Source organism: Leptinotarsa decemlineata, unplaced genomic scaffold (genome assembly GCF_025532065.1).
Source record: "Leptinotarsa decemlineata unplaced genomic scaffold, Ldec_3_MD MMD2_tig00000218_RagTag_RagTag, whole genome shotgun sequence".
Taxonomy (NCBI): Eukaryota; Metazoa; Arthropoda; class Insecta; order Coleoptera; family Chrysomelidae; genus Leptinotarsa; species Leptinotarsa decemlineata.
Window position 1 is genome coordinate 2,166,507 of NW_027412545.1, and position 21,273 is coordinate 2,187,779.

Sequence of the window (21,273 nt, forward strand, 5' to 3'; positions counted from 1 at the left end):
TTTTAATTCTTTTCTTCATTTTCTTCGTTCTTGCTATCTTGAAACTGGTTTTCTTCAGAATAAAAAGTGTTTCAAATTGGTTACTCACCAGGAGTATACAGAAATACACCTTGATGATCAGCAACAGAATAGTTGAAACCGATCGGCCGATTTTTATTTTATTTTTTTTCCTCGTTCTTACTATCCAGTTTCACTATCCAGTTTAACCGGTTTCAAGATAGCAATAACGAGGAAAATTTAAAAAAAATTAAAATCGGCCGATCGGTTTCAACTATTCTGTTGCTGATCATCAAGGTGTATTTGAGTATACTCCTGGTGAGTAACCAATTTGAAACACTTTTTATTCTGAAGAAAACCAGTTTCAAAATAGTATAACGAAGAAAATTTAAAAAAAAATAAAAATCGACCGATCGGTTTCAACTATTTTGTTGCTGATACTCAAGGTGTATTTGAGTATACTGCTGGCAAGCAACAAATTTGAAACACTTTTTATTCTAAGGAAAACCAGTTTCAAGATAGCAAGAACGAGGAGAAAGAAAAAAAAATTAAAAATTGGCCGATCGGTTTCAACTATTTTGTTGCTGATACTCAAGGTGAATTTGAGTACCCTCCTGAAGAGCAACAAATTTGAAAGACTTTTCATTCCAAAGAAAAGCAGTTTCAAGGTAGCAAGAATGAGGAAAATGAAAAGAAGATTAAAAATCGGCCGATCGGTTTTGTTGCTGATACTCAAGGTGTATTCGAGTCCCTTTTTGGCGAGCAACAAATTCATAACACTCCGTTTTCCAGAAAATAACGGTTTCAAGATATCAAGAACAGGGAGAATTTAAAAAAATAATAAAATTCGGCCGAACGAGGCCAACTATTTTGTTGCTGATTTTCGAAGTGTATTTGAGTACCCTTCTGATGAGCAACAAATTTGAAACGCTTTTTCTTCTCAGGAAAACCAGTATCAAGATAGCAAGAACGAGGAAAAAGAAAAAAAAAATTTAAACCTGCCGATCGGTTTCAACTACTTTGTTGCTAATACTCAAGGTATATTTAAGTAAACTCCTAGTGAGCAACAAATTTGAAACTTTTTTTTATTCTAAGGAAAACCAGTTTCAAGATAGCAAGAACGAGGAAAAAGAAAAAGAATTCAAAAATCGGCCGATCGGTTTCAACTATTTTGTTGCTGATACTCAAGGTGTATTTGAGTATACTGCTGGCAAGCAACAAATTTGAAACACTTTTTATTCTAAGGAAAACCAGTTTCAAGATAGCAAGAATGAGGAGAAAGAAAAAAAAAATTAAAAATTGGCCGATCGGTTTCAACTATTTTGTTGCTGATACTCAAGGTGAATTTGAGTACCCTCCTGACGAGCAACAAATTTGAAACACTTTTCATTCCAAAGAAAAGCAGTTTCAAGGTAGCAAGAATGAGGAAAATGAAAAGAAGGTTAAAAATCGGCCGATCGGTTTCAACTATTTTGTTGCTGATATTCAAGGTGTATTCGAGTCCCCTTTTGGCGAGCAACAAATTCATAACACTCCGTATTCCAGAAAATAACGGTTTCAAGATAGCAAGAACAGGGAGAATTTAAAAAAATAATAAAATTCGGCCGATCAAGGCCAACTATTTTGTTGCTGATTTTCGAAGTGTATTTGAGTACCCTTCTGATGAGCAACAAATTTGAAACGCTTTTTCTTCTCAGGAAAACCAGTATCAAGATAGCAAGAACGAGGAAAAAGAAAAAAAATTAAAACCTGCCGATCGGTTTCAACTACTGTGTTGCTGATACTGAAGGTGTATTTGGGCATACTCCTGGCGAGCAACAAATTTGAAACACTTTCTATTCTAAGGAAAACCAGTTTCAAGATAGCAAAAACGAGGAAAAAGAAAAAAAATTCAAAATCGGCCGATCGGTTTCAACTATTTTGTTGCTGTTACTCAAGATGTGTTTAAGATTACTCTTGGTGAACAACAAATTTAGAACATCTTTAATTCCAGGAAAACACATCTTCAGGATAGCAAGATCATGAAAAATTAAAAAAAAAAAAAATTTAAAAATTTTTCGCTATATCCAAGGTTTAGTAACTAAATAGCAACTGAATATTCTATATAGATCAAAGGGAAAGTATATAATTTATTGAGTTGCCTTGCTGCCTTGATATCATGATAGCATTATTTGCGATTTCTAGGGATCCGCACGAGCAACAAAATCGTTGTTTTGGCAACTAATTAGCTACGAATTGATGTATTTTTTTGCAATTTTGCTGGATTCGCCTTGCTAGCTGACTGGCCACTGTCAACTAAGGAAACACTTCGATAATATGGGGCTAGTGGACACACCTCTATGCAGGATGTGTGAACAAGAAGATGAAACTGTCAGGTATGTCCTATGCGAGTGTCCGGAGTTATCGTCAATAAGAGAGTGGTGTTCGGCGAGTCTTGGCCTACACCTGCCGATATAAAGGACATGTCTCCCACAGACCTGTCCACCTTCCTGGAAAGGACAGGATGGACGATGACCTAGGACAACTCCTCGGGTGGATGTACAATGGGGCACATGTGACCTAAGTGCTGTGGGCCTACACTCACCCTCTCTACTCTACAAATACAGATACAGAACTGAAGAGTCATTGAAAATAATTTATGAGGATTGAATCACAAATTGAAAGAACTGAATTCCAGTGACGACTCTTTCACACGATAGTATTTCATACTTCATGAGGCAAAAAGTAAAAATAAGAATGACCTGTCGGAACAGTATGACAGACACTTTTAACTGTACCTCCGATAAAGTGCTCTTACACTTCGAAAAGTAAACGGAACTAAAAGAGATTCTTGCGTGCTATATTGCAATCTACGAACTGGTAATGATGAAGAAACAACAAACCCGAAAACTGAAATAGGATTTTCAAAGATTGTCGATTGCTGAGAAAAAAAAGTGTAAAAAGAAAGTCAATAATCTAAACGTAGCTGAAGAATTTAATTACCCAGAACTGACTGGAGATTCAGTTATCAAAGAATACTGACCCAAGATAGGGAAGTTGGTTGTGTTATTGCATTGTCTAATGAATTGCAAAGGTACCCCCCGTACCTTAAAATAGTAAATATAGAATATCTGTCAAATTTACTTCATAAAAAGTCTCATTACTGGAGATGTGGATAGCAGGGTGCCGTCGGAAAATTCACAAAAGGCACATAGAAAAAAACATCACCGCCAGATCTCGAAACCTTCAGATGACATTGGATGTTTCAGTAACAGGTCATTTCCAAGGGTTACAGACTTTCATTTTGTGGAATTACTTGAGTGAGAAATTATATGTATATTGACCTTTCATTATTCTATTTTCGAGAGCATGTATATTTTCCTTAATATTTGATTTTAGTGCGTTTATGTGGTACCAAATTTGGATGTGGGGAAGGTGGTTGTGGCGCTTGTACTGTAATGGTGTCAAAATATGACAGGAATTCCAACAAAGTTACGTATCCTTTTTGAGAACATTATGCAGATTTTCATTAATAATATTCATTTAATAACAATATTTTATATCAAATGTTAATCATTTAAGAATAATTTTTATGGTTACATAAACCATTCACTTTTTATAATGATATGTACCAGGATCAAATTATGAGTCCTCTTCAATTCAAAAATTGCTTGAAGAATTCTCATTAATATGTTACCCATGACCGCATTAGATTTAACTGGTTCCATAGATGGTAGTTGATTTCTAAGTGTATTATTAATGATAGTCAGAGTTGAAACTGAAACTTGTTTTAAAGAATGGTCATGAACTTTACTGCCGGAGAGAAGAGTATCGAAACTATTTTTCAGATTTTTGGCCGTGATCTGCATGTTTTTATGCTTTACGTTTTGTTCACTACTGCAGTAAACATTGATCAAAGGACGATAAAGCTTGTCGCCCACTTCTTCGGCACAGCATACTGAAGGTGCTGTTTGTTCGATTTTAAGGAAATTTCAGTTGACATCGAGGGGTGACAGAAATCTATCGCTAGCAGTTCTGACGAAGAAGTCGTCGTGGCCACGTTATTGAATGTAGAAGAAAATAGTCACAAAAAAGGGTGTGGGTCCATCCCATTAATCAATAGAGGCCAAATCTGGAAGAGTTTCATCATCTTTTCAGCGACCTGAAAGAAGACGAGGAGAAATTTCTCCAGTATTTCCGAATTACTCCAGGCAAATTTTCAGAACTTCTGGATATTCTGAAGCCTGCCTTGACAAATAACTCAATTTTTCCTCGTCTATTTTCATAGGTACCGTCCGACACCGTGCTGTCAACTGATGGAAAAGCGAAATAGAGACAGAAACTTCCCAGGCACGTTTGGAAAAGTTGATGCTGGCAGGCGCTGGCCGGCTACGCGCTCACTTGACTAGTCCGTCACAGCACGTACTATTATTTGCCGGACAGGATCAAGTTTATCGCCCACTTGTCCGGAACAGCACAGCACGGCCCGTCCCGTCAAAATACGGATAGGATTGGAACAATGAAAATGAATGGACAACCGCCCACTAGCCCGGCACGGCACAGCCAAGAGCGTCCGTCGCCGGCCAGCGCCGGCCAGCATCATCCTGTCCAAAAGTGCCTGAGAAGTTTCAGTCTTTCTGTTTTGTTATTCCATCAGTTGACAGCACAGTGTCAGACGGTACCTATGAAAATGGTCGAGGAAAAATTTCAAGTGAAATTCTCTTGAAATCGAACAAACAGCACCTTCAGTATGCTGTTGTAGTTGGACAAGTGGGCGATGCTACTACCCGTTGTCATCAGGCGACGGACAGCGCCGTGCTGTGCTGTGCCGGACAAGTGAGCGACAAGCTTCAGAGAGCTGAAATCCTTTCCGGCGGAAATGGAAATGACCACAGAGTAAAAATAAATAAAAAATATGCAAAACATTTAAAATATATTGGATGAACTATTCCTCCGAGAGATGACTATTTATAGGTCATTCGAGCGCTTTCACCTATCCCCTCTTCCCTCTCTCCGCGAGAGAGCGAGAGTTGTTCGTTTTTCGCTTAATTGAAGGATTCCATATGTTGCATATCTCTACGCTACCTTAGCTGAATGCATCGTTGGGCAACATTTATGCAGCTTCTTTGAACTTCATCTTAAACCGGTGTTGGTCCCTGTGGATGATCTCAGCCTGGGATAACTTGATGTTATGTTGATAGGTCCAAACATGCTCTGCTAATCCCGATTCGCTGGTTTCTTCTTGCTGTGTATTTTTCTTGTGCTCGGCAATCCGCACTTTAGATGGCCTCTTAGTTTAACCGATATAGGATTTGGCGCATTCACTGGGTATCCGGTAAATGCAACTCTTGGAATCGCAGTCCGCGTTTGGTGGACTGGTTTTCGTGAGGCTACTACGGATGGTATTTCCGGATCTGGAGCAGTTTCTGATATACTTGGACCCAATTCTTGTTATACTTATCTACTTTTCACCCGAAGACGATTGTGGATACTAACAATCAAAACGTAGTGAAGTGACTTGGTTTGCAATCTTTTTTCAATTTGTTTTTTGATTATCTGCCTAATTTTCATTTTCATTCTTCTTTTATTATTTTTACAGTCGTCATTTTCATTTTGTATCCTGATTATTTTATTCGTTTCATTGTATTTTCTTTTCACGTTTTATTGCTTAATATAAATGATAGTTCAGCTATTCATTCCAATTTTATTTGTTCTTTCATAGATTCAGAGTCATAGTATTAGACAATGGAAGTCCGAACTAATGAAATTCACCATGAAACATTGTTTTTTATTAGTCAGTGGGTTATGCTTGAAGACTGGCAGTAAACAAATCTAAAGAAATGAACTTCAAACGTTCAAGCCAGTCTCGAATATACCTACACAGTAGGTTGAATGGACTGAAGCCTATCAGAAAACAACTACTCCCCTGGCTAATACCACGAAGGCCAGTCTTCAAACATAGCCCACTGACTAATAAGAAAGTTTTTCTTGCTTATTCAGAGGAATAGGGCACATTTCGGATACCTCGTCCAGAAGATGGGCGAGGTACTAACCAACAGGTACAGAGATGGAGTGACATTTTGTTGTTCGCTTCAACTTAGGAAGAGGAATGAAATACTCTAAAAGAATTCCGATTTTCAATTATGGAATATAATTGACTTTAGGTCGATGATGGCCACTATCTTGCACTGATGAGTGGCTAATGAGCCCGAAACCGGTCTGGAAGTGTGCCCGTTCAAAAATTAAGGGTCGACTCTTTCAGTTGTATTGCCAATTGCATATGCAGGAAATTTTCTAGGAAGATTCCTGCACTGACGCCTTTCGGATACAATCCAACGCCTTTCGTGATATTAGCCAGGGAAGTAGTTGTTTTCTGATAGGCGTCAGTCCATTCAACCTACTGTGTAGGTATATTCGAGACTGGCTTGAACGTTTAAAGTTCATTTCTTTAAATATGAAGCATTGTATATGTTATGCATATTATTACCTATTTATCAAGAAAGGACAGTAGTTTCTTTAATTATATTTTCCATTGTTTCTTTTTGAAAAATAAATTCATAAGTTCATCGTTATGGATTGAAAACTACCAGACATAGTCATAAATCTATTCAAATCTTCTGTTAGACTAGACAGCGCTGTTTCTGCCTATCATAGATAGGTATCATCAGTGGTGCAAGATTAAATCTCAAATGTATTGGTGAACCCAATTGCTTTCGGAGTAAAAGTAAGTATCAATATCTCCCCTCACAAAGACTCCATCTGTGGTATCGGTAGAAAATTCAAACCATATTCATCACTACATATTATAAATCATAGTCGCCGTGTCTGTCTGTCTGTCTGAACGTGATTAAAAAATATTGAACGGATTCCACGTTTCCATACGGTTTCCAGCGAGGACGCTCTGAGATATAACAAAACAATTCACTACATATGTTCATCTTTTACACCAAATAAATACGTCAGTTTCCTTAAGCATTTCAAGAACTTGGTGAATCACTTTGACGTTTGAAGTGACAGTTTTGTTTTGTGTTGTCTTAAGGCAGAAAGATACTAAATAGTTCAAAATTAAAATCGATAGTTTTGAACATACTTTTTTATTAAAGGTCATTACCATTAATTACAAGCATTAATTACAAGCATTTTTGTACTAGCGACGTATATGTCACATTAGCTTGTAGCTAATATGACATATATATTAGCTTGTAGCTAATGTGACATATATGTCGCTAGTGAAAGAAAACCTTTGCCCCGATAGCCCCTCATTCTTTATTTTATATAAGTAAGATTTTAGTTTTCTATTGATCCCATAGATGGCATCCCATAAGGAGAGATGTCCATTCACTCCACTCTCACTTATAAATCTTCTGTTGTCGTAATAATTTTGGACTCTGGTATCATCTAGCTTTCAATGTATTCGATTTAAACGTACAGTAAGTAATTAAATGATAATTTGTATTCACTTACTTTGAAATTATATATATTCATTTGAAAAAAGTTATTTAGGAAACTAACTATTCAAAACAGGTGACATGAAATCAGTATAATCTTTCAATTATCCCAAAACCAAGTCAGAAAAACTATGAAATTGATTATCTTTAACATAAAATATACAGACATCTACCAGTCAATGCCTGTCTAGCTCCAGTATGTTCTTTACACGGACTAGCAGTAACCACAGTGGAAGGTATAGGATCGACTAAGAGTAGACTTCACCCGGTTCAAGAAAGAATCGCCAAAGCTCACGGTTCCCAATGTGGGTTCTGCACCCCAGGCATCGTTATGTCAATGTATACTCTGTTGAGGAACTCACCAAAACCAACGATGAAAGACATTGAGGTAGCCTTCCAAGGTAACCTTTGTAGGTGTACTGGTTACAGGCCAATAATAGAAGGGTACAAAACTTTCACAGAAGAATGGGAAAATATCCAGAACGGAAATAAATATTCCCAAAATAACACAATTTGCGGAATGGGCGATAAATGCTGTAGGATACAGAATGGAACTGATCATTCAAAAAATGAGACATCTGGAGATGCATTATTCCACTCTGACCAATTTATTCCCTACCATCCATCACAAGAACCACTTTTCCCCCCAGAACTCAGGATATCTAACAAATATGATAATCAATACTTAGTTATCAAGGGAAAGAGGGTAACTTGGTACCGCCCAACTACTGTGATTGAACTTTTAAAACTCAAACACAAATTCCCAGATTCAAAAATCGTTGTTGGAAATACAGAAATTGGAGTGGAAGTGAAATTCAAACAGATGGTTTACCCTATCCTGATACACCCAGTACTTATAAACGAGTTGACCCAGATTCAGGAGGTAGAGAAAGGTATACAAATTGGAGCATCGGCGACTCTAGTTGAAATCGAATGTTTTCTCAGGAAGCAAATTGAACTACATCCTGAGCATAAAACAAGAATTTTTGACGCTGCTGTGAAAATGCTCAATTGGTTTGCTGGTAAGCAAATTCGAAGTGTTGGAGCGCTGGGTAGTAATATTATGACTGGTAGTCCTATCTCAGACATGATTCCAATTCTCATGGCAGCTAAGGCACAACTTGAACTTAGGAGTGAAGCAAATGGTACAAGAAAAGTTATTTTAGACAATAATTTCTTTGTCGGTTATAGAAAAAATATCGTAAATGCAGATGAAATATTGGTTTCTATTCTCCTTCCATTTACGGGGAAGACCAGTACTTTCAGGCATATAAACAAGCTCGCAGAAGGGAAGATGATATAGCTATAGTGACGGAAGCAGTTAACGTCACTTTTGAACCAAAATCTAGCATAATCTATGATATCAGTTTTGGATTCGGCGGTATGTCTTTCAAAACGGTATCGGCACCCAAAACTCAAACAAAATTAAAAGGTTTGCCTTGGAACAAAAAAACTTTAGAGTTAGCCCTCACCAGTTTATTGGAAGATTTACCTTTGGACCCTGGTGCCCCTGGTGGCATGATTCAATACAGGAGGTCTCTCACTTTGAGCTTATTTTTCAGAACGTTTCTTGCAATTTCACAAAAAATACAAAAATATGTACCTGACATAAAATTAGATGAGAAAGAACTGAGTGGTATACACGGATACACTAGTTCCGAATTCAAAAGTTCCCAATACTACAACATATCTCCCGACTTGGATAAAAAAGTGGATTCACTGCAGAGACCAATAGTGCATATGTCAGCCTACAAACAGGCCACTGGAGAAGCAGTTTACTGTGATGATATTCCTCATCAAGAAGGTGAGCTCTACTGTGCTTTTGTTTTGAGCACCAAAGCACACGCCAATATTCTTAAAATAGACGAGTCTGAGGCACTGTCTATGGAAGGAGTCATTGGTTTTTTCTCAGATAAAGACGTCAAGAAAGGATGCACTTGGGGAACGATCATACATGATGAAGAAGTATTTTATTCTAACAAAGTAACAGCTCAAGGGCAGATCGTTGGTATGATTGTTGCGGAAAACCAAGTAGTTGCTCAAAGAGCTGCTAAAAAAGTCAGGGTGACCTACGAAGAATTAGAACCTGTTATAATAAGTATATATGACGCAATAAAATATAAGTCCTTCTATGACTTCTCTCACGTATTGGTAAAAGGTGATATCGAACAGGCATTGAGAGCGGCCCCACATGTACTTGAAGGTGAATGTAAACTAGGAGGGCAAGAACACTTCTACATGGAAACTCAAGGTTGTATTGTAATACCCAAACCTGAAGATGATGAAATGGAAATTTTTTCTTCCACTCAAAATCCAACTGAAATATCGGTAGGTTCAGGTTCCCAGAGCTCTTTTTCACGATAATTAATGAATTCACTTTCAGAAATTGGTGGCTGAAGTGATTGGTGTTCCACAAAATAAAATAATAACCAAAGCGAAGAGATTAGGTGGGGGCTTCGGTGGTAAAGAGTCTAAAGGAAGTTTACTCGTTTTACCGATGGCCGTAGCTGCAAGAAAACTCAACAGGCCGCTCAGATGTATGCTGGATAGAGACGAGGATATTCTCATGACTGGTACCAGGCATCCGTTTTATTTCAAATACAAAGTGGGATTTGATGATGACGGAAATATTCTGGGTTGTGAAGCCGAACTGTACAGTAATTGTGGCTACTCTGCGGATCTTTCATTTTCAGTAAGTATATGATCCACAAACATTCGTGGAAACAGCGGTAACAAAATGCATTTTCAACATTTTTTATCCTCCATTCTCTAGGTTATACAGCATTGTAACAGAAAAATACATTTATACATGAATATATACAGACGAGGTCCTAAACCCTGGATAAAGACAACTAATTCTGAGGAAGATGAAAATACTTTTATTGAATTACAGTTTCGATGGTGGACTTTGTCTTCGGCATTCCACAAAGGAAAGGGAAATTTTATTATTTTTTTATGTTTCTCATGTCTGTTTCATTTCGCTAAGGACAAAAGTTTATACTGTCTGTGGATGTTCAAAAAATTGACAGAATAGTCTATTTCTACACCAGTTCCAATTGAGTGAAATCCTACTTACTCAAATCCTTTTCATAAACTATTTCCCGAATAACTGATGATATCTATTGTGAAATAGCTAAAGACATTTGTTACATCGATTTTGCATTGCTACAAAAATATGTTTACCTGCTTTTCTCCGACCTTTTGAAATAGAGTTGGACTGTTTGAACAGTTTCATGTAGCTTGCCCTTTTAGTTTGTTTGTTTGGGTCAAGTTTGACCCCCTTCCTATTGACAGATTGATTTGATAATTCGTACAAACATTTAGTTTTGATGACAATACAATTTAATAAATTCTGTATCCTTGTGAATCCAAGTGGGTGGCAGCTATAAAATTTTGAATAACATATTTTTCCACAACTATCTTAATATGGGTATCAAATGACAAGGCTTGACTAATAGAATAGTAGTACACTTTGAAAAAGGCGCAAATTCAAGATGGTCGCAGCTACAAAATGGCGGATTACATATTACCTTGTAATACTGAGGCACCTAATGAACTAAACAGAATAATTGAGTAACAACATTACTAACTGAAAACTTGAAAATTAAATTAGTAAAAAAATAAAATTTATATTGAACGGTTTTATTGAAAAAAAATAATAACAATGATGTAGATAATGTTCTAAAAACTACAAAATAATTGGGAAGGTCCTAGGTAGCCGTCATCACACCGCTCTCCCTAGCAATATATGGTATTGATCAGATGAAAAAATTATAAAATCGTTGGGCGTAGTATTTATAAATTTACTCAGGAGAGTAATGTGATGACTGCTACCTAGGACCTTACGAATTATTTTTTAGTTTTTAGTACATTACCTGAATCATTAAAAATCTTTTTTTCAATGAAACTGTTCGACATATTTTTTTTACTTATTTCATTTAGGGTAAAAGTAATGTATTCGTGGTATATTCAAAAATTAATGGTAACCATGTCTTTTGATGTAATCTGTTCTAACACAAACGGAAATGAAATCAGAGTAGTTCATTTTTGAGCACTCACAAAAACTCCTTTTGAAAAATGCTAAAGAAATCAGAATTATTTATAAGGGTACTAAACTAATAATGAAACCTGAGTTGAAATAAAGAGTTGATGTTCCAAAAAAAATATCCTACACCCCAAGATTTTCAATTGAATATCTCTATGTATACCTAAAACTATTGTGTTTCATCTCTTTGAATATAAATCATTAATAATTTCACATTCAATAATGTGAAATGCATCAAAAATAATATTTTCATTCCTGTGCTAGGAAAATCACATCAAAGGTACGACCTCGTTAATCCCTAGATTGTACAACTCAGACAATTGGCATTTGGTTTTCGTGGGTAAAAGATAACTGTTCAAAATTAATTTTGATAAACTTTTTGGATAGATGGTGGATCTGCGTTGAGATGTAATAGCATACTTTTCTCAACTTGTACGAATCTGAAGAAATGTTTGAGGATTCATTAAGGATTTCGCAACCTGAAGCTTTGTTGTATCTTCCTTGTAGGTTTGAAAACTGTCTTGATGTCGTGTTTCCTCAATACTAACTATACTAATACTAACCCAATACTAACTATTCAGAAAACACGACATTTGGACAGTTTTCAAACTCACCAGGAAGATACAACAGAGCTTCAGGTCTGCAAAAGACAAAAGGGACCCACTATCAGCAGCAGGGGTTTATCGCATACCGTACACTTGTGGGAAAGTATATATCGGAACCACCAAAAGATCTATGGAAACAAGGCTGAAGGAGCATGAAAGATACAGCAGACTAGGTCGGCTGTGGCAGATTACGCCCTCAGTGAAGGAAACCTTAGGATTCTCATTGAAAACGCAGAACTCATTGCCCCTAACCAGGGATACCATAGCCGACAGGAGGCAACAGAGATCCACAAACACACGGATAATTTCAACAGAAAAGAAGATGCGGTGAACCTCAATGGAATATGGAATCCCATTCTGAGAAGTTCAAGGATAGCGAACAGCACGATCACAGGTAAAAAAGGTCAATGAATGTTACTGACAAATTACCTGTACTTGTATAAACCCAGGATGTATGAATCTCTGAAGAAGCTAGCCACTCTCGCCAGCGAAACGTCAGGAAGATATTTCAAAAATCCACGGCCTTCAAACCCGAAAAATAGTGACACTGTTGAAGTAGTGTTCAACAGATAACTGTTAAGCACCAATTGTTTCGTTCATTCCATGGGCTAGGTTGATTTTGTTCAATCAGATATCATATTTTTTTGATATTTTATTATCAATACCCTGTTCCCTAAATCCGGTTAGGTACGGAGAACGAGATGAATAAAAAAGTTATTTATTCTGAAACTGTTCCATATTATCGAATTATATCAAATCTTGCGATATCATCAGTTCATTTCAATATATTTTTCAGGTTATGGACAGGGCTCTGACACATTTCGAAAATTCTTACAGAATTCCAGCGTGCCGAGTGAAAGGTTTCTGTTGTAAAACTAACTTGGCTTCCAATACTGCCTTCAGAGGATTTGGTGGACCACAGGGAATGTTCATGGCTGAATGCATAATTCGTCATATTGCAGATTACTTGAAAAGGGATCCAGTAAACATAAGCGAGAAAAATTTGTATAAAGAGGGAGATACAACTCCTTTCAATCAACCATTAATAAATTGTACCCTTGACAAATGTTGGCAAGAATGTATGCAGTCATTCGATTACTATGGTAGAAGAAAGAAAGTGGAACAATTCAATAGGTGAGTAGGAGTCAATTCTGGATTCATCTGACAAATGAGTTCATCACATCCATGAAATTCATGTGAGGAACAAGGTGGACTAATATAAAGGAAGCTGAGTTTTGCACAAATAGGTATAATTTAAACTTCTGGAATATAATAAATCCAATCAATACATCCCTCTCAAATACTTATTTGAATCTTCCCAAACTCCTTCATATTTTAGGCAGAATTGCAAGGCTATAGTAACATGTATTCTGGATTGTACCTGAAAAGCACACGTGGCGTCATGATCTATGATCAAACAATCAAGTAGTACCAAGAACTCTGAAATTAAGTAACTTTGATGTGGGTGCCAGGTCAAGAGTGAATTAAAGGAAATGAGGAAGCTGATAATCTAGCGAGGAAAAAACAAATACTTCTTTCTTTTGAAGGGCACTTTTTCGTATACTCTCGGAAAGCCTCGCAGAGGAGGAATTCCAACAATGATTACTTGCTCAATTAGTATTCCACTGGAATGAAGTTCCAAGACGAAGGCCAGCAAAAAGTTTCATTTGCATGTTGTTGAAGAAAGCTGATTAGTTTCAAAGACTGCATTAAAAAGACTTGAAAACGGGTTTTGTCTCTTCCTGAAATTCGCTATGGTGACCGTACCCCGGAAACCACAGAACACCTGCTTCTAGAATCTGAAGCTCTGGTTTGTGAAAGACTAAAGTTCCATAAGGGAATAATCTAAGGAGTTGCCTATCCAAAAAACAAATTTTCGTCATTTTGGAGCTCGATGTAATCCTTGCAACCCATTACATTCTACAATTCCTCGCTAACTTGAAGTTTAGTGAAAATGTAAACAATAGCCTTTTTGGGAATTGAACTTTTGTTGCTATTCATAGTTTTCGTGCCAAGCAAAACCGTACCCACAGGGTTTACAGTTGTCAGAACCCCACACCCCGAACGTTTGATGAAAAAAATAATCAAACTTACTTTGAATATTATTCAAAGATTACAATTAGATTGATTCACCGTATGATTTTCATTAAATTTCACCAAATTCCAACCGGCAATATGACTCAGAAAAGAGAATACCAAAGCAACTCCCAATGAGGATGTCAATGGAAAAGTTTGCCTGCCTTATGTGAAGGATGTTACGGACCGGATTGGAAGTGTTCTGAAGAAACACAATGTGAAATTAGTATTCAGACCCACGAAAACCATCAGAAAGAGTCTAAAGGGCCTTCAGCCATACCAGGGGTATATAGAACCCCTTGAAAATGTGGATCGGAGAGAAGTGTAAGTATCCGAAACACAAGAGAAATAGTCCCCTGGAGCATACCAACAAATTAGCAGTAGCGGAACATACACTAGCTGAAGATACACAAATACTTGACAGAAATCAGTACTACTACCCAAGACTATATAGGTAGGCGATAGAAAATCAAAAACCCAAAAAAAGAAATTGATATGAATAAAGTCTGGCTATTTGCACTAAAAACCTTGAATATAGTATCTGCTGCGAGAACAACCCGAGCATTTGGTCCGTTCAGGCAGCTAAACCTATATATCACGCCCAACAAATCAGGAAAATATATCTGAGGCAGTTCTAATAAATACTTGTATGTGCAAGAGTTTGTTTGCCTGTGATGTGTCTGTAATTTGAATTGCTGAAAGCTATCATTTTGTGAGGAAGGAAGATTAGGATTGCTAAGTAGAAATATAAGTCGCCTCGTACTCAAGTTACTATTCTTAATTTTCAGGGAAAATCGTTACAAGAAGAGGGGAATCAGTATCATCCCAACAAAATTTGGAATAGCTTTCAGTGCCCCTTTTCTAAATCAAGGAGGTGCACTAGTTCTCATTTATACAGATGGATCGGTCCTCATATCTCATGGTGGCGTTGAAATGGGCCAGGGTCTCCACACAAAGATGATCCAAGTTGCCAGTAGGGCTTTAGAAATATCTGTTGATAAAATTCATATCAGTGAAACTGCAACTGACAAAGTGCCTAACACATCTCCAACGGCTGCCAGCAGTGGTTCAGATTTAAACGGAATGGCAGTACTGGTTAGTATTCTGTGACTATTTGATTTAGATTTAGTTTTTACCCAAAATGGTGGCAGTAACTAACATTCACTGTCAATTCATTAAGAGCTGCCAAGAGGAAAAAACTTTTGATATCAGTCATTTTTTAACGACTCAATGATAATTAGGGATCCAGAAATTTGATTCAGAATTTTGTTTTTGATTTAATTCAGGAGGCTTGTACAATCCTCAAAGAACGACTGAGACCTTACAAAGATGCAAATCCAAATGGCACCTGGGAGCAATGGGTGAAATCTGCTTATTTTGATAGAGTCAGTTTAGCGGCCAGTGGTTTTCACAAAACACCCGATTTGGGTTATAACTGGGAAACATCAACGGGAAATATGTTTAGTTACTTCACTTACGGAGTAGCAGGCACAGAAGTTGAAATTGATACTCTTACAGGAGACCACCAAGTTCTCAGAACGGATATAGTTATGGATCTAGGTGAGTAAAGAAATAAATATCCAATGATTCTTATTTCATTTCATAACATCCCATAGATAAGAATGTATAATATTTTCAATTGATGTTTTTTATATATTAGTTGGAACAGGGATCAACAAATTTTTCGCAGATAAACTATTCAATTATTTGCTAATGTTTCGGATTTTATTCAATTCATCATCGGGGCAGGGTTCTTATGAAATTATTTTATTACAGAGCCCTGATAATGGATTTAATAAAGTCCGAAACGTTGGCAAAAACTAAATTGTTCATATACGAAAATAAGTTTGATCCCTTCACCAACTAATATAAAAAATCAGCATTTGAAAATAAAAATGTATATTGATATTGTATGATAAGCTTTCTCTTCCCAATAGAATCTTGTCTAACATAACATTCATCTTAATAGATAGAATAGGAACCGCTGGCGTAAAATGGGTGTACTGAAAACACTCTATCCACTTTTCCCACACCCAAACAAAAATATTGCTACTACCTGGACTGAAAAGTCTCGGGCCTAACACATAGATGACGCTAGTTTTATCGCATTCACCGCTTTTTCAGTTACTGTCGAAGTAACCGGTATTGTGCATACTTAAAGCCCAGTATACTATATACAGTAATCCCACTTCGGGTGATTTTTGGTTTGAATTTTGGAGTTGCAGTCTCAGGTCTGCGCAAACGACGAGTCCAAGACAGGCACGCATCCCTTCCATAGTTGTCGAATTTCATGGGTTTAACCCAACCCACTGTGAAATGAAAATATATTTTGTCACATCCGAATATGAGCATCTGCTGATCCCATGAATTTTTAAAATCTACTTGAAACAGTTTATCATTGTCTAAATGATCTGGGAATTAAATGATTGGAACGAGAAAATAACTTTTTAAAAAGGATTTATTTTACAAACTAGAGACGACTGTCTCTTACGAGAGCTACAAACAGAATGATAATTAATATTATGTTAACTGGATGCTAACTGCATGTCGAGATAAGGGATTCCTGGAATATCTCTTACTCAGCTGAATCTCCGTGTGAATGGCCGTGTCGTGGGAAATATGACCACGTAACTCCTCCCTCCTTAGGCCGAAAAAATAATGGAATTATTTTGGCGGCTTGGAACCATATCTTCGTCATTGGTATTTTCTTCTTTTTGGGGTGTTTTGAAGCAACAACATCCCAGTATACGGGTTTCAATCCAATTTTTCTTAACCCTTCAGTGGTCGCTAGAAGATTTGATTCATAAGTGATCGCTTGCGGTCAAAATGACCGCTGTGATTATTTGGTAATTCCATTAAACTTTAATAATGCAGTTTGATAAAAGGCTGTGGTTTATTTAAAACTAGTTTATTTCAATCAATATAAATGTGGAAAAAAGACAGAAAATACTTGAAATTAATACAACAGAAAAATTTTTGCGAAAAATTGTGTTACTATAAATATCATTTTTGTTTGCTTTGAATATTTTTCAAATTATCATACTACATTTACTCGACACTCTACACATACACAAGTTGTATGTTCTCTACATATAAATTTACTACATTTGAAACAAGAAGTAGTGGTTTTACGATTTTTTTTCCGATCGCAAAAACTGCATCTTCCCACTCTTTTGCTTTTTACTTCTTTCTGAATTTCGTCGGGCATGTTGCATATTTCTCTAATACGGTATTTCATATCTCTACTTAAATTCTGTACAGTTGCTCTGAACTTCAGATGACCTTCAATCAGTGAAAATGCCAACTTCTTCAAAAATTTTCATCGTACCATTTTTTGTTTCTCTGGATTGTTGGCTATATAAATCACTAAAGAATTAATTCCAGCGATATTTAGAATGATATGAAAAATTACCATTGGCCATCTTCGCGTTTTTCTTGAGGTGTTATACGTTGAGCAAAGCTGATCTACCACATCTACTCCACATTTATATTTATTGTAATATGTTAAAAGCGCAGGTTTGAAGAACTCGCCAGTTGCGGGATCTATCTCATCGTCGTCATGCAAACTTGATGCTAATAGCACCATTTTCTTTTTTTTTGGGATATATGACACTAATGTACATGTGTCACTGAAAGCAAACATGCTAGAATTTATTGGACGAGATGGCTGGAGTAACTCAGGAGGTAATTCTCGTTTGTTTTTCCTTATTGTTCCAACAACCGTCAATGAGAAATCTTTTTTCAAAGTAGCAATGATAGGAATACTGGTAATCCAATTATCTAATGTTACGTTGCGTCCAGTTCACATTGGTTCACATAATCTTTTCACAACTTCTTTGCTTGAATTTTCTATTGAGAATGGCCCATCGGGCTGTCGGCCCACATGTACTTCCATATTTGAAGTGTAGTACATTTTCGCATCGCACATTGCAATTATTTTAATCCCGTATTTGGCGGGTTTGCTAGGAATGTACTGAATCCAAGAACAGTTGCCTAAGAACCCTGGGAGCATTTCGTCGATGGTGACAAATTCCGATAAATTATATCCAGATTTGCAATTATCTACAAATTTGTCAAAGAAAATGCGAATCGCAGCCAGCTTGTCCAGTTTTTGACGTTCTTCACGATCACTTTTGTCGTCAAACCTGACGCATCTTAACAAAAATCTGAATCGAGCCAATGACATCGTTAGCCGGAAAATCTTAATACCTTCACCGTTTGTCAACCACAGGTCTTCAGCATTCAGATGATTCGCTTTATAGGTGCCAGCTAAATATAATAGACCTATTAGGGCTATATTTATTGGTATTTTGAACAATTATATCAATCATAAAATCATTCAAAAAATACTTCCAAATATCAATAATATCTTTGAGATTCCTCGTTGATTGTTTTGGCCCCGGTAATTGTTTTATAATATTGCCTTTTGATCTTCGAACTCGTTTATTTGTTTTTGAATGCTTACGCCACATCGTGCCATCCTTTTCTCGAAATACAGCATCGACTAAATCATTGTTGTCATCCGAATCTACTTCTTGTTCGGTGTCGGAGTTTTCATATCTCGTTTCGAAATGCTGCTGGTCCGCTTCTATAACTCCTTGGTCCGCAACTTCCTCAGAATCTAATAAAGATTCATCTTCGAACACCTTTTCCATGAGAGCTTGAAGGACCTGCTGCTCCTTTTCGTAAGAACACATCCTGAAACTGTATTAGGTTAGACAAAAAATCAACACAGTATATTATTTATGTCCAAAATGAAACACTTCAAAAATATAGAGATAATAGTCGCATGTGGAACTTTTGACCGCATCACAGAAAAAAGAAACATTATTATTGTAGGTGATAATAAAACAATCCTTTTTAACAAATCATGACCATACACAAATTCAAATTATCAAAAATACTTACGTTTCTAACTATAGAACTAATTTTCAGAGTGAACAAAACAAATTTTGTGTAATAGTTGCGTGCGGTCGAAACGACCAATTTACGTTTTTTACCACTGTAGTGCTCTTTTGAAACTGTCGAAACGTACTAACGCGGCTCCTATTTGAACAAAGCTACTCGAGGCGACGGCGGCGTATCGCGATTTTTTTCAGATTTACGCAGAATTATTATATTGCGCGGTCTTTTTGACCACGGCGCGAGCACTAAAGGGTTAAAAGCTGCCAATATCAGGACAATTATTGTGATAGTAACTCCTGCAAAGACGCCAAAAATGATAGTGTTATTTTCGGAGTTGTTAAAGTTGTGGATTGGTTTCAATCGGTCCACTATATTGTTGATTTTGTAGAGTTCTTCAAAAGAAATTTTGTGTTTCATATATTGTTGACTTCTCGATATTTTTCGTTTCAATTTTAGGTAAGATCAGTGGCTTGCCTGTTCCCTATTTTCACGTTGGTGAAAATCTTGTTTCTCACTTCAATTTGGCAATTTTTCGGGATCTTGACTAGGGTGGGCGCTTTTATTTCCAAATATTGATCGGTTTTACTCTTGGAAAATATTCTTTCGCTCTGTATCGGAATTACCAGGATTTCTTTTTGAGTGATTTGTTCGAAAATCGACTCTGCCACATTGATTAGAAGAGGTTGACAATTATCGGCGACTTTGCCTTCGATCAGGTGGGATGTGCATTGGTCTTCGGAAAAGTAATCTTCAGGACAATAATACGTTTTCTCTAATACTGGGCATGGACTGTCTTCGAACTGGATATTGTGGTTTGCTCGTGCCAAATATGGGTATTTTGGTATAAAAATACTGTGATTTTGGATGATAGGATAAAGATGGAAAAATGTAAGAACTTCTTTTACGTATGCCATGGCATCTTCCAGTGAGGCCGGCTTTTTAAGATGCATAGTATTTCTTAAAATACCAGGACAACCAGCAATGAAAGTACTGAGGGCTACTTTATCGTAGTGAGTTGTTTGGTAAAGTTTTTCTTCTGGAGTTAAGTATGGGTTGTTACTGACTCTTTGAACTACATTACTTTTGGTTAATTGAATTCTACTACCGAAAGTCATTAGGTCTTCTCCCCTATAGGGTCGACTTCTAGTTAATTCTTGAACTAAACAGTCCAAATCTCTCCTATCCGAAAAACATTGTTTCAGAGCAGATTTTGAGGCGTCCCAAGTATTAAGTTCGGTTCTGTTACCAACCATATACTCAGCTTTACCTGTCATTTTTTCTTGAATACATTCAAGAACGTGTTCATTAAGTGAACATCATTAAACACATTGTACGCGTTAACTATAGCATCGCATCTACTGATAAATTTGTTCAACGTATCACCATCAAAATTTTTTAAATTGTTTATTCTAGATTTGAAAAGGTTCCAATTCATTTGAGTTGGTTGGGGCGGAACTGGTGGAATCATTGTAGGTTGAAAAGTATTATCAAAATTTTCAGTATTATTTGCTGAACTTTCTTGAAATGATAAACTATTCAATCGTGATAAAATATCTTCAATTTCACTCATAAATAAATAATTGTTTTTCTCAATAAATAGAATAGACAACAATTTGTTCGCAATGAACGATACTATATATCTTCGCCGAAGTCCTTATACAGAGGGTTCGTGAAGGATTCTGGATCCCTAATAGTTACTTAAAATTACTCGTCTTGAATAGACAACAATTTGTTCGCAATGAACGATACTATATATCTTCGCCGAAGTCCGTATACAGAGGGTTCGTCAAGGCAAGAAGGAAATATTTGGCACTTACTTGTAAGTTCCAGTTCCTTCTCCGTTGATTCCTTGCAGCTTCCCTGGGGCTCTGTCGTCTCCTTGTCCGCTCGTTCTGGGTGGTCTTCGAAGGATTCTTGTTGAATTTGTGCTGAAGGGGTTGAAACTCCACGACGCAAAAAGTTCGTTTTCACGCTGTACAATCCTACCGACTGCGCCAATTAAATGATTGGAACGAGAAAACTTTTTGAAAAGGATTTATTTTACAAACTAGAAACGACTGTCTCTTACGAGATGATAATTAATATAATGTTAACTGGATGCTAACTGCATGTCGAGATAAGGGATTCCTGGAAAATCTCTTACTCAGCTGAATCTCCGTGTGAATGGCGGTGTCGTGGGAACTATGACCACGTAACTTGGGTTACTTGAGTATTACAC

The 21,273-nt window shown here is 36.7% G+C and overlaps 2 protein-coding genes across 3 annotated transcripts in view; one reads left to right on the forward strand and one right to left on the reverse strand.

The window, feature by feature from the left end:
• The window catches only part of LOC111508887 (uncharacterized), a 90,726-nt gene that overhangs the window by 52,838 nt on the left and 16,615 nt on the right, over positions 1 to 21,273 (reverse strand). The gene's annotated exons all lie outside the window — the stretch shown is intronic.
• Positions 1 to 21,273, forward strand: part of LOC111502823 (xanthine dehydrogenase rosy) — a 52,210-nt gene that overhangs the window by 20,956 nt on the left and 9,981 nt on the right. The window contains 7 exon segments of the mRNA XM_074173237.1: positions 3,376 to 3,472; positions 7,590 to 8,668; positions 8,671 to 9,752; positions 9,808 to 10,116; positions 12,871 to 13,208; positions 14,939 to 15,245; positions 15,437 to 15,710. Of these exon segments, the coding sequence (XP_074029338.1) occupies positions 3,376 to 3,472; positions 7,590 to 8,668; positions 8,671 to 9,752; positions 9,808 to 10,116; positions 12,871 to 13,208; positions 14,939 to 15,245; positions 15,437 to 15,710 (3,486 nt within the window).